General features: G+C 58.7%; 2 protein-coding genes and 1 long non-coding RNA gene across 7 annotated transcripts; 1 reads left to right on the top strand and 2 right to left on the bottom strand.

The window, feature by feature from the left end:
* Positions 1-1565: 1565 nt before the first annotated feature.
* LOC136371908 (uncharacterized) lies at positions 1566-3925 on the bottom strand. Its single transcript, XR_010745420.1, has 2 exons — positions 3543-3925; positions 1566-2610 (listed from the first exon to the last, which is right to left on the bottom strand). It is a non-coding gene; the product is annotated as an uncharacterized lncRNA (long non-coding RNA).
* Positions 3926-3998: 73 nt separating this feature from the next.
* On the top strand, positions 3999-14137 carry RNF126 (ring finger protein 126). Of its 2 annotated transcripts, none has more exons than XM_066336204.1 (9): positions 3999-4191; positions 6894-6952; positions 8204-8267; positions 8756-8997; positions 9542-9610; positions 9694-9763; positions 9979-10072; positions 10496-10611; positions 13984-14137. In XM_066336204.1, the coding sequence occupies exons 1-9, from the start codon at positions 4117-4119 to the stop codon at positions 14014-14016; spliced, it is 822 nt and encodes a 273-aa protein (XP_066192301.1). In that variant the 5' UTR covers positions 3999-4116; the 3' UTR covers positions 14017-14137. The 2 variants fall into 2 exon arrangements, with proteins under 2 accessions (XP_066192301.1, XP_066192300.1); XM_066336203.1 differs by lacking the exon at positions 13984-14137 and adding an exon at positions 10836-11657 and having other exon boundaries at positions 4003-4191.
* Positions 13678-17886, bottom strand: FGF22 (fibroblast growth factor 22). 4 transcript variants are annotated; one of them, XM_066336224.1, is made up of 3 exons: positions 17312-17886; positions 14444-14547; positions 13678-14203 (listed from the first exon to the last, which is right to left on the bottom strand). In XM_066336224.1, the coding sequence occupies exons 1-3, from the start codon at positions 17706-17708 to the stop codon at positions 14009-14011; spliced, it is 696 nt and encodes a 231-aa protein (XP_066192321.1). In that variant the 5' UTR covers positions 17709-17886; the 3' UTR covers positions 13678-14008. The 4 variants fall into 4 exon arrangements, with proteins under 4 accessions (XP_066192321.1, XP_066192323.1, XP_066192322.1 ...); XM_066336226.1 differs by having other exon boundaries at positions 13678-14200; positions 17312-17591; XM_066336225.1 differs by having other exon boundaries at positions 13678-14200; positions 14448-14547; positions 17312-17591.
* Between the last annotated feature and the right edge of the window lie 45 nt (positions 17887-17931).

Genomic DNA, 17931 nt, shown 5'->3' with positions numbered 1-17931 from the left:
CCTCTTCTTTTCGAATCTTTGGTCTCAATGCCACCAGCTCTGCCCTGAACTGACAGGAGATGCTCTGGGCTCTGTCCATGCTGGGGCACTGCCAGTGCTTGGAGCCAGGAGGTGCAAGCAGCATGGAGCAGGGACTGGGAAGGCTGGGATATGGGAAAGAAGCAGTCAGAGCCAGCAAGGTCATCCCATGCCACCCCTTCCCACCCTGCAGCCCAGCCTGGAGAAGCCACCTCTGGCAACACGTGTCTCTCTCAGCAAGGAGCAGCTGTCTCATGGCTCCAGTTCCACTTCTCCTGTCCACGCACGACGATTTCCAGCCGCCTTAGCGAGCTCCTTACGGAACAATCCCATTGCCCTGAGCCTGGTGGGGTTGGTCTGGCCGGGCTCAGCCACGCGTGACACAGGCTCTGTGTGTGTGTGTGTGTGTGTGAGTGAGTGTGAGTGTAAACAAGCTGTGAGTCAGCGCCGGCGGCCGTGCGGGCTCCCAGAGAGAACTCTGCCTCCGCCGCGGCCAGGGGCAGGAGCAAAGGGAGCCTGGAGGGGAGAGCTGGCAGCGCCCTGGGATGTCGGGCAACCGTGCGGGGCTGAACTGCGCCCAGCAGAGCCGAGAGTCGGGAAAACCTCCCGGCTCGTTATTAAAGTGTCCTGGCTCCTCGGTGAGGCTGCGGAGAGGCGCTGCAGAAGGAAGCGGAGCTGCACCAGGAAGGGCAGCGGCTGCTCCGCTGATCTTCGCTCCCAGAGCAAGGTGCTGGTTTGTTGGGGTGGGACAGATGGGCTGGTGGCTGCCCTGCTCCCATACCAGCCACGGGGAGGACATGGATCCCACTGGCACTGCAATGCCAGCATCCTTGTCTTGCCAGCCTGGTGGCCCCGGATGATCTCCATCCCATGGGCCACTAAAGAGCAGAGCCACCACAGATCACATCCTCCCTGAAGCCCACATCTGCCACACAGCCCCTGTCAGCCAAAGAGCCTCATTGCTTGGCCCAGGCTGGCAGTTATTAGGAAAGCATGTTTTTCACATTAAAATTTCCCTTGAAGAACAATGGTTTAAACCAAGCATAAAAAAGGAAAGAAGCCAAAAAGAAAAAAAGAAGAGAAAGGAAAATTTTTGGTGGAGCCCAAAAGCAGCCCCTTGGGACCTTGAACTTCCCCTGAGCTCCCCTGCCCTGGCTACTCCCAGGGGAAGGTGCACCACTGAAACAGCACAGCTGGGCCAGGAAGGACCACCAAGATGCCACCAGCCCTTCTGATCCAGGGATCAGAGCCATGTAGGGCTGGGGACCACCCGCCACCAGCGTCCCTCAGCCCTCACAGCCTGCTGGGGGTGGGGATGGGCCTCAGCCTGCGCCGCTGCTCCCGGGTCACCGTGAGCTGCCGGATCACTGCCAGATGGGATCCGGACCTGCAGCCTGGAGGTGTGAGGCTCCAGGAGATGAGGTGGGGGATGTAAATCTCCCGATCTGTCTGAGCAAATTCAAAGGAGGCCGATTCAAATCCGCCATGACACGACTGGCTCGGGGCGGGTAGACAATCCCTGCAGTGTCTGTAAGGAATCTCGCCGCTTTCCTTTGAGTGGCCTCCAATTTATTAATTAAAATAGGCAATTATATATGATGTGGGGTGGAGGGGAGCAGGGAGACCAGCTGCACCAGTTATTCTCACTTGGCAGGAATTGCTCTGGAAGTTGCGCTGGCTCCAGGAGGTGCTTGTGCTTCCCAGGGCTCAAGGCAAAGCCTGGGATGAGCCCATTCCCAGAGCTGCCCCTGTGCCTCCAACACCTGGGCAGTGTGGGAGCTTCAGCTCCAGTCACCACTTTCTTTTAGGAACACGGGGTCCAGAGGCCAGGAGGAATCCTTTCATCCCTTATCTAGAGCATGTGTCCCCTCCCCTACTCAGCCCAGGTGAGATGGTGACTCTGAGCTGCTGGAGGAGCTTCCCACCCTGTCCCACCCCTCAGACAATGGGAGCCCTGGGATATTTTCCACTGCCCTTCCCGAGTAGGGTGGCCGATTTGGGAGCGAGCTCTAACAATGACTCGATTCTACCTGGGGAGGTGTCACCTCCTCGTCAGCCCTCTCAGGTGAGGGTGCAGTTTGCCTTTCTGCAGCACCGTGGGAAAATCCTTCCCTGGATGACTCAAATTTGCTGGTGAGCAGACGCAGATTCCTTGGGGGCAGCAGAAGGAAGGGGGGCAGCCAAACAGAAACCCCCCCAATCTTGGGGTGCCTGAGCAGCATCAGAAATGGGGTCTCCATGGGATGCTCATGCCCTCTGTGGCATGAAGGATTTGTGGCTGGGGCCAAAGTCAGGGCATGGGGCTGTCTGAGAGCTTCAGACCCCAGAGAAGGGCGATCCCCTCTCCATGGTCATCATCAGCAATGAGGGATGGGCAGGGGACTTTGGCTGTAGGTCATGGGCAGAGGCTGCAGTCCTGACGTGGAGGCAAACCCCAACAAATGAGTGAGGGGCTTTTGGGGGACGCTTCCCACGGCTCTGTGCCCTCAGCACTGGGGCTGCGGCCGCTCCGTTGCTCTTATCTCCGTGTGCTTCCACATCCGCTGCCATTTGCATCCCAACGAGTGTTGCCACGCTCAGCTTCCACAGCTCCTGCGTCAGGGAATTCCAGAGGGACAAAGTCAGTGGAGCAGGATCCTTCCCCCCCACACCCCACAGGCACCCGGCACCCATTTGATCAAGTGGCAACTTGTCCTCCAGCCGTGAAACAAGGCACTGGGGAACCGCAGGGAAGGAGCTTCCCTTGGGGCGTGAAATGCCCCATCCGGAGCCGCGGGCTCTGCGCTGAGGCTGCGGGCTCTGTCTGGCTCCCGGCTGGGTCACTACGCACCGTCTGGACCCACCCCCTGAATAAAAGGGTTACGGTTTCCTCATCACCTGTAAATAAATACCAACGTGCCTTATCAGCGGCCGGGATCATCGATCAGCCGCTGAACTCTGCCAATCGGTCCGGGTGCTGCAGTTCTCGCAGCACCGCCGAGCTCTGCCAGCTGCTGAGCGATGACCCAGCCCTCAAATGCTGTGTCCCACCAGCGTCCAGCTCAATCTCACCCCGTCCCTGTCCCCCCGCAGCTCGGGCTCTGCCGAGCTCTCTGCGGCTCCTGAGCTGCTCCGCAAACCCCTCCCCGGCTCCATCACCCGGCAAAGCTGGAGCAGCAAATCCTGGGCTGCAGATGCCACCTGCTGGGAGCGGGGCTGGTGTCGCTGACTCGAACCCCAAGACCCCACGAGCTCCGCTGTGCAGAACCCTTAAAAATCCCTCGGTTCTGCCACTCCAATCCCGCCCTGCTGCTTCACCATCCTCCTGCCTCAAAACTCACAACGGCACCACGTGGATAGCCCATAATGTCCCCAGTCACACCACCCCAAACCCTGTGCCACACAACAGCCCCTGAGGCTTGGGACCCCGGTGAGGGCCAGGCAGATCCTCTGCTCTCTCAAAAGCTGCAGCCTGGCCACAACGCTGGACCTGACTGAGCCACAGGTGGGATTCCACTTCTAAACCCCCAAAACCTCCCCAGCACCCTCCAGCATCCAAGCGGCAAGGTCTGGGAGAAACACTCAGTCTGAAAGTGTTCTGCCATAACGGAACATTCCAGTTCATTTTGGGCTATTGCAACTTGAAGCAGCTCCGGAGATTTTCACTGGGAATACCCCTTTTTCCCTCTTTTCGGGGGACTCCACCTCTCCCCAGCTCATTTTTTTTCATCTTCTTTTAAAAATTAAATAAATAAGTCAGCTTTCGAGGCGATATTTTAAAACTCGACGGTCCGTTGGGGCTGAGAGAGTGATCAGGAGCCTGTGAGTGGAGAAGGAAGGATGCGGGGGGTTCCCGGGACTGGGGGGCGATTCCCAGAATGAGCAGAGCTTCCCGGAATCGGGGACCCAGTCCCACCGCTTTCCCTGGCCACGCCCCTCGGCATTATATGGTCAAATCCCCGCCCACTCTCCATGGACGTCAAAGCCCCGCCTCTGATAAGCCCCGCCCCTTCAGCCCTCGCTCCCGTCCGCGTTTGCGCCGCGCGATGTCCCTTGTCCCCCCTCGGCCGCCGTCGGCGCCGCGGCGCGCGCGGGGGGCGGGGCCGGCGGGTAGGGAAGATGGCGGAGGCGTCGCCGCAGCCGGGCCGGTTCTTCTGCCACTGCTGCTCGGCCGAGATTGCCCCGCGTCTGCCTGTGAGCGGGGGACCAGGGAGGGTCTCCGGGGAGGGTCGGGAGCGCAGGCAGGGCCGGGCGGGGCCCCCGAGGGAGCGGGCACGTGGGGGCGAGGCCTGAGGGGCCCAGGGGGCCTGAGCGGCGGGGAGGCGGGGGAGTGCCCCGTGGGGCTCCACCCGTGGCACCGGGGCTCGGGGGCGTCGAGAGGGGCTGGGCGAGATGTCTGTAGCGAGGGAGCGGGGCTGAGGCGACGAGGGGAGAGGATCTGCGGAGGGAACGGGCCAGCCTGGCCGAGGGGCAGCAGCTGGGCGGGGGCGGCGCGGCGGGATGGGCCTTCGGCTCTTTTCGGCCCGGTCGGGGCGGCCCGCGGCGGTTCGAGCGCTCCGGCCGCCCCGCGGGGAACGGCTGGGCCCCGCCGCGGAGCCGGTCTGGGGCGGGAGGCCGTCCGACAGCAGCCCCAGGGTCCCGCTCTGACACCTCCGATCCGAGCAGCCTGATCCCAGCCTGTGCCACGTGAAGCACCGCAGGGTGGTGGAGGGTTTCTCCGTTCTTTCAGAAGGGTTTAATGAACACGACAAAAGCCCCGCGGTGGTGGCGGCTGGGGCGCAGGGAGGTGCACGGTAATAGGGAGTTAGAAGTGCTGTGTAGGCACCTGGGCAGGTGCTTTAATCACACACCAAAATCCGGTGTGTGTGGAGCTTGTCTTGGTGTGGGTGGAAGAGGAGTGTGGGCTGTTGGGGAGGATCCGATGGATCACTTGCTTCCCTGCTCGGCTTCCTGAGATGTTAAATGTGATTTGGAGAGTCTTTCTGGTCTCTTTATCCTGACACTTTTCACAGTACTTCGTCCCAAAAGTCATTGCTGGTTGCTGGCACTCAACTTGAAAAGCCTGTGAGAGCAAGCAGAGCTATCCCTGCCGGGGGTGGTTGGTTTGTGATGCATGATTTGTCCTTTTGCCCTCTTCTTTGGGCCACGGTGGGCCATGCTCCCAGCTCGTGTGTAAGAGTGAGGAGAAGCCCCTGACCCTGCTCCTGCTGAGCCCACATGGGCTGTGGGCAGGAGCCAGGAGGTAACCCAGAAAAATCTGATATTTATTTCTGTTCAAACAGCCCGTGCTGGGCCGTGCTCACGTCTAGTTGTGTGCACTTGGCTGGGTACACCTGGCTGTGCCAGCTGGGCACTCTTGGCCGGGCAGGGAGCGGGTCCTGTGTTTGGAGGCTCAAGTCTGTGAGTTCATGAACTTGTTTTGGGGATCTAGGTTCACTGAGGTTTCACTCACCATTTGCAGGCGCAGTAACCAGAGCTGCCAAAGGAGGGACTCAAACAGCCCGAGAAACAACAAACTTTGACATTTGTGCTGTTCCAGCTGCAGAGGAATGTGCTGATCCCTGTGCTGGGAGCTGGCTGTGAGCACATAGACACACACACAACACACAGCAGCTCCCTGGAGCAGGGTGCTCAGGCCATGGTTATTGATGTCCATGCCACGTGTGTCCCCACCAGTTTGTGCTGGTGGGAAGCAACACAAAGGGGATTTCATGGGCAGGGGGTTTCATGGGCTGTGGTTCCCTGTGCTCACACTGGAGTCCCTGAGCTCAGACCTGGTGTCAGTGGTGCAGAGGTGGTTATTCCACAGCAGTAGATGGGGAGTCCTGTGTGGAAGAAGGAGCAGACACCTCTTTCAGTCTGTTTATGAGCCTCAGAGCTCCTGTATCTCCCTGGGCAGATGGGGCACATGCAGTGGCTCTAAGCTGTGCTCCTACCCTGGGGCTTTATCAAGGTCGGCTGCAGGGGCCAGAGAAGGCACCCCAAGGGCCATATCAACACCCTCAGCTCCTTGGGGGAATCCCTCAGGCTGGCTAAGGGCTGTGCCAATTCCAACACAGCAGCAAAAGGAAGTGGCATTATTTTTAGAAGCTCTTAGATGCCTTCTGTGCTGTGCCCAGCTCTGCCAGCATAGGGATTTGGGGTGGTGTGTGCCCGCTGTGGGGCAGGAGATGGCATTGGCTCAGTGCTGCTTCTTGAGCACTGGAAAGTGGAACAGTTGCCTTTCAGGGTCTCCAGAGTTCTGCTGTGCTCAGGACGGGATGGTTGTAGAGAATGAATTCCTCACAAACCCCAGGAATTGTGAGGAAGTGGCTGTCTGTAGGCACTGCACACTGAGCCTGTCTGTCCTGGTGTGCTCAGTGCCCGGGAGACTGGGGTGGCAACAGGTCTCTGTAGTGAGTTCTGCGTGTGGGAGTGTGAGATCCTGGCTGCAGAATGACCTGGAGTGTCCCTGTGTGCTGTGAACCCCAGGCTGTGTTAGTGACAGGGACCAGTCATCCTCCTTGTGCACCACGACCTTGCCAAATCCCTGTTGCCATTCCCACACTGTTTCCTGCTCCCCAAAACAAGCAGCTGCGCCCACATCTGAGGGCTGCTGCACAGGAGCGTTGGGGGTTTCACTTTCATTTCACTGGAACTGCATCAACTGGTAGCCAGTGCTGTGTCTGTACTGGAGATTAATCAGCATAACCCTCATAATTCTTAAGCTGAGCTCCCACAGGCTCAGGCTGAGCTCTGGCCTCGCTGGCTCAGGAAGCCAAAAGCTGGGGTTTGGAGTCACTCAGGGGCCGTGGCATATGCTGGGGCTGGCAGACTGCAGGACCCTCCCACCCTGTACCACCCTGCAGCTCTGAGGTACCACTTGCTTCTCTCACCTGGTGTGTCTTCTCCTGCAGGACTACATCTGCCCACGGTGTGAGTCTGGTTTTATTGAAGAGCTTCCCGAGGAGCCAAGGTAATGTGGTGTCCCAGGGGTTGGTGCTCCAGTGAGCCCAGGTTGCTTTGCTCTCTTCCTAGTTCAAAGGCGATGTTTGATATAAAATGCACTGTTTCTGTTGCTTCTGCCCCAGCTTTGGTTCATCTTTCCTCACTTTTGGAATACGGTGCTTTGTTGGCGAAGTTAGCATCCAGTCTGCCACGGAAATGCTGAGGGGGCAGGAATGGTTTGCTTTCAAACAAACATAAAGTAGTGGTAGGGAAGCTTTCCCCATGATTTGTGGTAGCTCTGACCTGATCTGAGTCATCAGGGCAGAGATTACCCCGGAGAGGGGGATCTGGGAAAGGTGAGCACATGGACACCTCGTGTAAGTAGTGACTTTGTTGGGAATGAACAGCAGAATGTTGTGGCCGAGACTTTGGACTCTGCCCTGGGGCAACAAGGTTTGCATTTTTGTGCTGCTCTGCAGCTGCTGGTGGCAGAAGCAGCAGAAATGTCTTGAAATATTTCAGTTGTGTTTGTAGGGCCCCAGCTGTGTCTGCCTCCAGGACAGGCTGCAGGCAGTGCAGGGGCCAGGGGCAATGGGTGTTGCTGCCTGCTGACTGTGGTAGTCTGCATGGCCTGGGGCGTCTGCACTGAGCAGGTGATGTTTTGTTTGACCATGCCAACCCTGGAGCCTGGAAATTTATCCTGACTGATCCTGACTGTTTTGGTGATTCCTTATGACCTTGGGAGAGTCACTGAGTAGTTGCTGAATCTCAGTGATTTCGGTACCGTGAATGCAAAGCCTGGTTCTGAGCAGAAAATGTTCCTGCAGCTCTGAAAGCAGAAGTCTGACAACATTTAGAGCTTTCTCAATATCCTGAGCCGTTGGGTTACGTGCCTCTGCAGTAGAGAAGTTTCTTTGATTCAAGATTAGACTTACGTGTCTTGGGGTCACAGCGATCAGCGTTTGTGCCTTAAGTCTTCCTGGTGCTCCGGAGGATTAGCTGGTGTGTTTGAGATGCATTGTGGGGGAAATCCTCGCCTGACATCGTGATTCAGGCACTTCTCTGCAGTCTCATGAGATCTAGTAGGGTAGGGAGAAATGGGTGACTGTGTGGGAAAATGAAAGGTTCAGGGAGGGAAAATTGATGCGGGCAATCAGCAAATCAGCAGCTGAGGGAGGACCAGGTTCTGTTGAGCTGCCTCTGCCCCGGGATGGGAGCGGGGCAGAAAAGCCTTCGAAGCTGCCATGAGAAGATTACCAGTGCTCTTCATTCCCCATAGGAATGCTGACAATGAGACCAGCTCCTCTACATCAGCCCCTGATCAGAGCAGGCATCCTTTTGAGGTGAGCAAGTCTTTTCTCTCTTCCAACACCTTCTGAAGCTTTGCTGTTGGATTTTTGTTGAGTATTTTTCCAATAGTGCGTTGTTGAAATGTTCCCCAGATCATGACAGAATTTGGAAAGGAGGAATTAATATCCTCCACATGCTGCTCCTGAAATCTCTGCATACTATATTTTTGCTGTGTGTGTTATGTAGGACCATCACTTGTAGCCAATTCCCATCGTGAGGGGGCTCAGCAGGATTTGGAGAGCAGGATTTGGGTGTGTTGCTATGCAGTAGCCTCAGCTCGGAAGCAGCAGTGACACACCAAAGAGAAACCAGGGAACTGCGATTATTTCTGCCATCATATGCAGTTCTAGTGTCTGTTCCTCACTGAGCTGCTGCTGAGGGTGCTGGTCCCAGTGTCACCCCAAGCCTGGGGTTCGCTGTGGGAGCCAAGGGCTGTTCCTCCTCTTATCACAATCTGTTCTCTGCATTACCTCCCTCCCAGAATGTGGATCAGCACCTGTTCACCTTGCCCCAGAGCTATGGCCAGTTTGCTTTCGGGTTCTTTGACGACAGCTTTGAGTTTCCCTTCGCATCCAACGTGCAGCCAGAAGACAACCGGGACTCGGAGAACCGGCGGGAGCGCGAGCACCAGTCGCGGCACCGCTACGGCGCCAGGCAGCCCCGCGCCCGCCTGGCCACGCGCCGGGCCTCGGGCAGGCACGAGGGTGTCCCCACACTGGAAGGGTGAGAACCACTCTGGGACCTGGGGAAGGAAGCCTGTTGTTCCTCACTTTTTCTCCTGGCTTATGGGAACAGCATCCCGAAGCTCTCCAGTGCTGCCACGGGTGCCATCTGTGTCCGACCTGAGCCTGATGGCAGCTCCTGCTTGGGGTCTGTTGGGGCTGTTTCAGCTGAGCGGTGACAGGGACTGTGGCTGCGAGTTTGGCCTGTAGTGGGAAAATATTACCTGGTTGTTGCCAGGTGTTGCAAAATAGTTGTACTTGCTGTGAGAGGAAACCAAAGAGAACCCGACAGTGTTTGTGTAAGTGCATCCTGGGAGCCACTCACCATCATGTCAGGAATTGTCTTCTTATGAATCAAATACTGAAACTTTATCGGTCACTGATCACCCCATAAGCTGCCATTGCAATTGCTGTAGGGTATTTTTAATTGCCTCCAACAATGTGACAGTATTCAGCTTATTCAACCTCTCCCTCCACACTGGGGTGCTGGGCTGGGAGCCAGCCAACTTTAATTCTTACACAATCCTGGTTTTCTTGTCTTTCAGAATTATCCAGCAGCTGGTCAATGGAATTATTGCACCGACCACAATTCCAAACCTAGGCCTGGGCCCTTGGTGAGTTCGAGGATGTGCTGCTCTCTCTGACACTGTCTCGTTGGTGCTCCAGGATGAACTCACTTGCTGTCCTTGCTCTTCAGGGGAGTCCTGCACTCAAATCCGATGGACTATGCTTGGGGTGCCAACGGCCTGGATGCGATTATCACACAGGTATAACTGGGATTCACCACAGTCTCCATACTCCCGGGTGGTGCTGCAGGAGGGGCAGCACCTCTGGTGGTGCAGGGAACGAGGGGCTGCAGGGACTGGAATGGGGCAGGGTCCACAGTGCGGGGTCCAAGTGCCCTGGCTCAGGAAATGAGTGGATTCTTTGTGCTGCTGGGCTCACCTCTCTCTTCTGCCTGCCCGGCCGGTTGTTTTTCCAGTTACTGAATCAGTTTGAAAACACTGGACCACCGCCAGCAGACAAAGAGAAGATCCAGGCCCTCCCCACTATACAGATCACACAGGAGCACGTAGGTATGTGTCTGCTCCGTGGAGTCATGCACAGAGTGCTCCCTGGAAGCTCTGTGTAATGTTTTCTTGGGACTTGAATTTTGTCTGCTTGTACATTTGAGGCATAAAACATTTCAAAGTTGGCAGAGAGCCGAAGAGGCTCTGTTGCGTTCACACAAAAAAAGAGCAGTGTGGGCTGGATGGATTTGCCCTGGGGAGGTTGTCAGAAGTTCAGTGTGGATAGAAATGGAAAAGCAGAAGGGAATGATGAGGCATACCCAGGGCAGGGGGAGGTGGGGTGATGGTGTGGGGGCCTGCAGAGCACCAAGCTTTCCTCCTGACAAGGATGGAGAAGGGGAGAGGGATGATGAGTCCTGAGTTGGGGGCTTTGTGCGTCGTTCTCTCCCCCTTTGCTCAGCTGGGTTTGCCTTTCCCTGTGTGCTGCAGATTCCGGGTTGGAGTGCCCTGTGTGTAAGGAAGACTACACAGTCGGGGAGAACGTGCGGCAGTTACCGTGCAATCACCTGTTCCATGACGGCTGCATTGTCCCGTGGCTGGAGCAGGTGAGTGCGGGGCAGTGCCTGGGGCCTGCAGCACCGGGGGCTTTGTCTGGTCCTGCTCCCCTCTGTAAATGTTTTCCTACCTCCATGATGGGGCCTGAGCACGAGCAGCCTGTGGTCAGAGGATGGAGTGTTATCCCAGCCCATTCCTCGAGTGCTGCTCCCCTATTGTGTTTCTAATCCCGTTTCCCGTATTTCTTGTTTTGTTTTTTGTCTGCTCCCCAAAGCATGACACGTGTCCCGTCTGCCGGAAAAGTTTAAGTGGACAAAACACTGCCACAAACCCCCCAGGACTCACAGGGATGAACTTCTCGTCATCCTCCTCCTCCTCCTCTTCCTCCAGCTCACCAAGTAATGAAAACTCATCGAACAACTCATGAATCTTAATGCACCCTCTGTCCCCGGGGCCCTTCCACTGTTCCCCTTCCCTCCCTGGCCACTGCGAGCAGCCAAAGGGGCTTCCAGAGCAGAGCAAGGGGAGGGGACGAGGCAGGAGCAGTGCCCCCAGAATTTCCTTTTGATTTCTGAAGACACGGAGACTCTGGGTCCTTCAGAGATGAGAAGCCTCAAGTTCTGTGATGCAAAAGGGGGGAAAGAGCTCTGTCTGTCAATAAAAACATCCTCTTTGCGTGGACTTTACCCATTGCAGTGCGAGGCTGCTGCGCTCCCCGGCTGGGAACCCCGAGGTGCTGAGCGAGTGGTTGAATCCCGAATGGAAAGGTTGTTTGTATGGGTTTGAATTTGAGATCCCTTTCTTTTTATTTCTTTTGCTCCTCCTCCCCTTGGATACTATCTTTTCTGCTTTGGAGATTGAAGTCTAAAATGGAAGCATAAGGATGCTGCCTCCCCCCAGGATCGCCATCTGGGGAGGACCAATAGCTGTCACTGAAACAGGAACTCTCAAGTAGACCCCGGGATCCTTCCCTGTCCTATCTCGAGTCCCATTTATTTCTCTTTATAACCTCGTCCGCTGATACTCAACACTGAAAGGGGTTTTTATAATCTTAAATTATTACTGTTGTCAATAAATGGACATTTTAGCTCTGCGAGCCTTTATGCATGATTTGAAGAAAGCTACAGGGTAAGCTCTGAGGCCACCAAGCTGTCCTGCCTTCCCCGGGCAGGCTGGGCCTCTCTGAACCCTCCTGCGTGCTGGGAGTTCCGGTGGGAGCCACTGCCAACCTGTGGATCACTGCACAGGTAGCCAAGGATCGCAGCTGGAAGCATCCTCGCCTGGTGTTTTCTATTTTTTACATCTTCTTCCCCTTACGGTCCTGCCCCCCTCGCAGCTGGGGCAGGCTGTTCTGCTGGGCCTACACAGGACTGGGTGTGCAGCAGAATGAGGACCAGCAAATCTTGTTGTGACCGAGTAATTACCAGGAAAACAACATTTTGGAGAAAAAAAAAAAAGTGTAATGCAAAGCTACTTAAAATAGAGCTGATTAAAGCAAGGAGAGAGGGACAAATATCCAGGTATGTTTGTGACTCAGTTTCTGTGACCGAGCTGGAGCTCAGAGAATGACAAGAATGTCACTGGAGAGGGCAGTGACTCCTTGCCAGGTCCCTTCTTCCTGGGCCCTGGGGCATGAGGGGAGGAGCTCTCACCATCCATCACTCTCACTGGGACCCCCTTCCCCTCACAGGGGCTTGGGGTGGTCAGGAAGTCTCCTGAAGGGTTGGGGGTCCATGATGGTGCCACATGTTGGGACTGCTCTGTGGCAGAGGCCAGAGCAGACAAGGGAAAACCTGCCCCCATGGGAGCTGACAGGGAAGTGGGTGGAGGACTTGGCAGTTTGGGGGGTTCCCTGCCTCCCCCTTGGCTTTTGGGGCCCTTGGAGTGTGCTGGGGCTGGCTCCAGCAGAGCTTGGGTGTCTCTTTTAAAGCAGCAATACCCCAGGACCTGGCTCTTCCATCTCTGAGAAGAGATGAATCTCCTATAGGAGGGGGAAGGATGGTTTGGCCTTTCTTGAGCCACTTCAGAACACAAAAAGTTGGTTTGTTGGAGAAAGTGTCCCCGGCTGTGCCAGGGCCAGGGGCTGGCAGGGAGCGACTTGCCTGGACTGTTTTTCTTCCTTGGCTTGGCCGGGCAGCGTGGCGGCGCCTTTCATCTCACAGGAGGGTTTATCTCAGGACTGGTGTGTCGGGGTTAATGGCTCATCCTCTGCCAGGGGTTGAGCCAGAAGCCTGGGCTGTGAGGTGGGTGGCAGCAAGAAGGTCCTGGCTGAACCTGCACGTGTCCATCGGCTGACCCGACACCGAGGGAAAGCTGTGCTGTTTAATTGTCAAAACAAGAGACCGGGAAAAACCTTCCTTCTCCTGCGTTTCAGCTGTGACAGGGGGTTCCTGGCTCCCCCAGGTGTTTGGGGATGGTTTCTCATGTGTGAGCATTGCTCACATGAGATGGGCCAAGCTAAGTTCTGGGTGGGTGCATGGCAGCTGTCTCCCACCTGGCAGGGGCTCACCACAGTCACCACATGGTTAATACAGTGGCTGTTCCCTCTCAGACTCGTCTGGAGCTGGTTGGGTCAGAAATGGAACGAGTTCGGTGGTTTTTGCTGGGGCCATTGCTCTGTCTGACGTGACAGTGACCGGGATGCTGGGCCTGGCCACAGCAGGCGTGAGGTGGCACAGGGATGTACCCTGGCCAGGAGGAGGCTGAGGTGCAGGTGCTATTCCTGGCCATGCTGCCCTCCAGGTGAGGGGCTGGTCCTCACCACTGACCACTGTCCACTGTCCCAGCCCTGTTTCTGTTGGGGATGAGGGCATGGAGCTGGGCTCCAGAACTGACTGGCAGTGGCTGCAGCCAGGGGCACCCCCAGAGCTGTTTGCCTAAGGATCTGGGCTGGCTTCTACTCCTGCTGCTTCCTCCTTTGTGCCACTGAACCGCCACTGCTGTTTACCTGCAGGGTGGGTGGGGGTCGATGAAAAGCTGGATGTGGCAAAGGACCAGCTGGGCTCCATGCCAATGACAGCAGGGATGACACTGGTGGCAGCAGCCACAACCACACGGGAACAAATCCCTCTCATCCCAAGCCAAGTTCACCATCAAAGCTCCAAGACCTGCTCCTGTTCCATACCATGAACGCAGATTTAATTGGTGCTCGGACACAGACAACCTGCTGGTACATCCCAGCCCTGCAGAGATGCCATTAGCAGATCCTGGCCCCTGCTCCAGTCGCGCTCCCCGGCTGCACCACACCGGCTCTGCACCGGGGGAACAGTGGGAGAGCCACAGCCCTGCACAGCTGAGTCTGGAGCACCTGCCTCCCACGTCCATCCTCTGCCGTGCATTAAAAATAAAGCAATAAATAGCAAAAAAATAGATATGTACATAAATAAAATAACATCTTTTTTCTTTGGTTTTGTTTCCTACAGGACCATCCGGAGCTGCCCACGGTGTTCAGCTGACGAGCATGGGGAGGAAGTGTGTGGAGAGGTGCTGCCGGCGTGTCTTACCCCCTCGCTGTGGCCTGCCCTTGCTATTGAGCGAGAGGAACATGGGGCGGCCACGGTGCCGCCAGTGCAGCGACGCGTAGGTGTTGTAGCCGTTCTCTTCAATGCGCTCTGTGAACTTGCAGTTGGGGCTGAACTCCTTCTGGCAGGAGAGGGAAGGGGGTGAGCGGTGACTATGCTCAGCTGGAGCCCCTCGGACCCCAAAAGTGGGGCAGGGCAGGACCCTGGCTCCTCCCTGGTTCCCAGAGGGCAGAGGGGTTTGGTGGGTGCAGTCCCCTGCTGGGGAGCAGGTCAGGGCATGGGAAACCTGGACCCTGTTCCAACTCTGCCCTGAGCCTCTGACCCTGCTGCAGTCCCTCCCAGGAGGCAGCGTCCGACCTACCGACCCGTAGAGCCTCCCCCGCTTGTTCATGGCCAGGTAGAAGCCGGTGTGCACCGCCCGGATGGCCACGACGCCGACACGCACCGACCGGATCTCTACGATGCCTGCAGGACAGGGAAGCATGGCATGAGCCAGGGAGGGATGGGTGACTTCCCCGAGGGGCCCTGCCCCAATGCTGGGTCTGGCCACAGTGTCCCTCCAGAGGGAGGGAGTTGCTGATCCTCACCCAGAGCCAGAGCAGGCAGAGGAACAAGGGTTGCTGGCCAAGCTGAGAGTGGGAGGGGGAACCTCTGATCCAAGGAAGGTTTGATCTTTACTCCTCCCCAGGGTCCAGCCACTTCCCAGGAGCCCGGCTGTGCAGGAGCGATGCCAACCACAACCTCACGTGTGTCCTCCCTTCATTGGCAGCTCTGCCCGTGCATCCATCCCCAGCAGTGCCCTGGGGACCTGACCCACCTCCCGCAGTGCCCAGCCTTGGCACACGCAGGGCACTGAGGCTGGCGTGGCTCCTGGAGTGGCAAAGTGTGCGTGGGGGTGGCAGCGACAGCACACATCGTGTTACGGCGGACAAAGGCACACGGGCAGAGGTCTGCAGGGGCAGGAATGGACCAGGACAGTGCCATCTGTGGATGCTCGATTACCCGGTGGCACAAGCAATGACAAGCGACCCCGTGCCCAGCACTGCGGGCTGGCGGGTGGAGGAGCACTGCAGGACGTGAGGATGAGCCCAGGGGGCGGCTGCAGCCGGGCTGTGAAGCCACAGCTGGGCTGGCGTGTGTGTGCCCCGACCGCCGAGCTCCGGCCCGGCCGCTAATGGGAAAGGCATGTGGTCAGACCAGCGGCTCTGGCACGGGAAACACCCAGAGCATCATCAGGGCCCCTGGATTCCTGCACTGCCTCACGCCGGCCAGCCCGGAGCGCCGCTGCCCGCCCTGCCGCCCCGCCAGACACACGGCGCAGTGGGGAGAAGGAATGTCCATTGAGAGCAATGTGGGCAGGGCAGCAGGAAGGGCTGGAGCCACAGCAGGATCTGCCTATGGACACCACTGCAGGGGCTGCCCCGGCCGGACAGAGTGGGAGGACACGCAGAGGCTCTGGCTGGTGGTGGTACACGCATTGTGAGGTCTGCAGCCCCTGGGCTAAAGGGCTTTCATCAATCTCCCGGCGTGGCTGCCATTCCCCAGGCATCACCTGCCTGCGGGAGGCTGGGAGCGGACAGGGTGGATCCAGCACTGGGGCAGTGTGAGGGCTGCCGAGCGATCGGCTCCTCGGAGATGCTTCAGTGCAGCCACCGGGACCCGCAGGGCGCAGCCCAGGGAAGCTACTGACAAGAGCTGTGGAAGGGAAGGGCTGAGTGAATGCCTGTGAATCCGTCCCACTTGATCACTGTCTGAAGCTGCTGCTATTTATAAGGACTTGCGCTTTTCTAAAAATAACCCCCTTCTGTTCCCAGTGCTCCGGCCGGCTCTGCTGCCCTTTGTTTGCAGGTGGCTGGCCAGTACCTGGTCAGAGCCAGCTCCCAGTGCTCCCAGTCTCACACTCAGCCTCAGAGGGGTCTCCAGGAGGCTGGGGCAGATGCAGGGCTTGAGGTGGGGGAGTCCCTGGAAGATTCCCCCGCCACCCTAGAGCTGCCAGTGGGGCTGGTCCAGCAGCTTCAGCGAGGGCTGTGGAGCAGAGCCCGCGCCCAGCCCAGGCGCACAGAGATAAGCAGAGTGAGCCCCATGTACAGCCCGGAGCTGCTCCGCCTGCCAGGCCCCATGGCCACACCATCGAGGGAACGTGTTGGGGTGCTTTGTGCTGGCAGTGTGCCTGGTCGGGACTCCCGACAGCCTCTGACAACATAGGAGGGTTCCCTGGGCTGGGCTGGGCTCCCATGTCCTGTGGCTGCTGGGAGACTCCTGTGCTGGCCGGGAGAAAGGACAGCCCCTGCTGGACCAGATCATGGGCTGGGGGTGCTGCAGCCCTCCTGCCACACACCCCCACACCCTGTTAGGGCACCTGGGGGATGCCCAGGCATCCCCTTTTCCCCAATACCCTCCTCCTTGTTCAGCTACTGTCCTGCCAGCCTGGTGCTTCCATCCCTGTCCCAGGGGCTGGGACCCTAATGCACCCCGATGGGTGGCTGATACCCGGGCACTTGCAGCCCTGGCTCTTACTGAAGTCATACAGTGACTGTCACGTCCTTGGGGACTCTGTCCCTCTGCCCACCCAGCTGTCTCTGCGTCAGGCACTCTGCGGGCAGCGGCTGCTCCATGGTCCCCTCTGACAGGGATGTTCTGCCGTCCCACATCTGACAGACTCCCCATTCTGGGACCAGCATCACTACAAAACTTCCTACATTCTCCCTCCTCAGCCTTTTTCTCCCCCATTGTGTTAGTGGGGGAACAATCAGATCCTCCCAGTCCATGGGGAAGGCAGGGCAGGGAGGCATCGTGAACTGGCTGGACAGTATGGGACAAAGGACCCCCGAGGGACCCTCTAGGACACTCCAGCCGCTGGGAAAACAGCGCCGGGTCCTCGGGCAGTGCCGGTCGGTGTCCGCGCCTCTCTCACGGCTCCCACAGTGCAGTGACGGGGGCGAGGGCAGCCGGTGCCGGTTGTGCTCCAGGAGCGGCGTGCCCCGACCGGCGGGGTCCGGCGGGGACCCGCTGCTCTCGCACCCTCGGAGGACTTTGGCTGAGATTTCCCCAGAGGGGAGAGCTTCAGGCTCTCCGGGCCGGCCATGGAGGGGTCCTGTCGCCGATCCGAGGCGCCTCCGTCCAGCCTTCGCCCCGTTCCAGCCCCGGCAGCGGGCGGGATCGGGCTCTCGCCCGCCGTGGGCGGCCCCAGATCCCGGCTCTCCCCCGTCCCGGTCCCGTCCCTACTCACTGCCCGGCCGCTCCCTCCAGCGCGTCCCCTCCACGCCGCCGCCGCCGTCGATGCGCAGGAAGAAGCGGGTGGCAGAGAAGAGCCGCCGCCAGCGCACGTCGCCCTCCAGATGCCCGTAGCTGCGGGGAGGCCGCCGGCCGGTCCCGGTGGCACTGCCCGGCCCCGGCCCCGCCAGCACGGCCAGTGCCCCGGCGAGGCAGGCGGCGATGGCGGCGGGGCCCCCGCGCCTCATGGCGGCGGGCGGAGGGCGGAGGGCGGGCGACGGGCGATGGGCCATGGCCACGGCGGCGACCGGCGACCGGCCCCGACGGCGCGAGCGGCCAGGGATGGGCGGCCCGGGGCGGGGCGGTGGCGGCGAATGGGCGGGGCGGGGGCTGGGGCGGTGCCTCCCATTCATAAATCGGCGCCCCGACGGCCCGAACGGCCCGGGTCATCGACCTCAGTCACTCGCCTACGACTGCGGGGCGTCGGGCTGGGGATCTCACACTCTGGTATCCGCCGTCAGCCGCGATGGGCGGGCAAGGGACGAGCGCCGCGGGCATAGTTTGGGCAGAGGTGGAGGGCGCGGGGCTTCTATGGCCCAGGACCTGGGAGAGGTGGTGTCCATCTGCGGCCCGACC

This window comes from Sylvia atricapilla, chromosome 26 (genome assembly GCF_009819655.1).
Source record: "Sylvia atricapilla isolate bSylAtr1 chromosome 26, bSylAtr1.pri, whole genome shotgun sequence".
NCBI lineage: Eukaryota > Metazoa > Chordata > Aves > Passeriformes > Sylviidae > Sylvia > Sylvia atricapilla.
Note: the sequence above shows the minus strand (reverse complement) of the source record. Positions and strands in the feature narration are given on the sequence as shown.